This window comes from Crocuta crocuta, unplaced genomic scaffold (genome assembly GCF_008692635.1).
Source record: "Crocuta crocuta isolate KB4526 unplaced genomic scaffold, BGI_CrCroc_1.0 scaffold7209, whole genome shotgun sequence".
NCBI classification, from domain to species: domain Eukaryota; kingdom Metazoa; phylum Chordata; class Mammalia; order Carnivora; family Hyaenidae; genus Crocuta; species Crocuta crocuta.
Window position 1 is genome coordinate 1 of NW_027531747.1, and position 567 is coordinate 567.

General features: G+C 63.3%; 1 protein-coding gene across 1 annotated transcript; it reads left to right on the forward strand.

The window, feature by feature from the left end:
• Positions 1-5: 5 nt before the first annotated feature.
• Positions 6-252, forward strand: LOC144238883 (HLA class II histocompatibility antigen, DRB1 beta chain-like; the record flags this gene model as incomplete). The annotated part of the gene is made up of 1 exon (XM_077772799.1): positions 6-252. A coding segment is annotated over one exon (247 nt), but the record flags the coding sequence as incomplete, so codon positions are not given.
• Between the last annotated feature and the right edge of the window lie 315 nt (positions 253-567).

Genomic DNA, 567 nt, shown 5'->3' on the forward strand with positions numbered 1-567 from the left:
TTAAGCCCGAGTGTCAGTTCACCAACGGGACGGAGCGGGTGCGGTTCCTGGACAGACATTTCTACAACCGGGAGGAGTACGTGCGCTTCGACAGCGACGTGGGGGAGTACCGGCCGGTGACGGAGCTGGGGCGGCCCTCAGCCGAGTACTGGAACGGGCAGAAGGACGTCCTGGAGGACGCGCGGGCCGCAGTGGACACTTACTGCAGACACAACTACGGGGTTATTGAGAGCTTCACGGTGCAGCGGCGAGGTGAGCGGGGTANGGGCGGGCGGCCGGGGCTGCGCGTGTGTGGCTGTGAGAGGGACTCGGTCCAGCGAGCGTGCAGGGTCTGAGCAAGTGCAGGTACAGGATCCCTGCGAGGGTGTGACGTCAGGGAGTGTGGTGTGTCTGTGGGTGGGGACAGTGTGGTGTGTCCGTGTGTGACTGTGGGGAGTTTGTGGAGTGTCCTTGTGTGACTGTGCGGAGTGTGTGGAGTGTCCGTGTGTGACTGTGGGGAGTGTGTGCTGTGTCTGCGTGTGGCTGTGGGGACAGTGGTGTGTCCTCGTGTCACTGTGGGGACAGTGT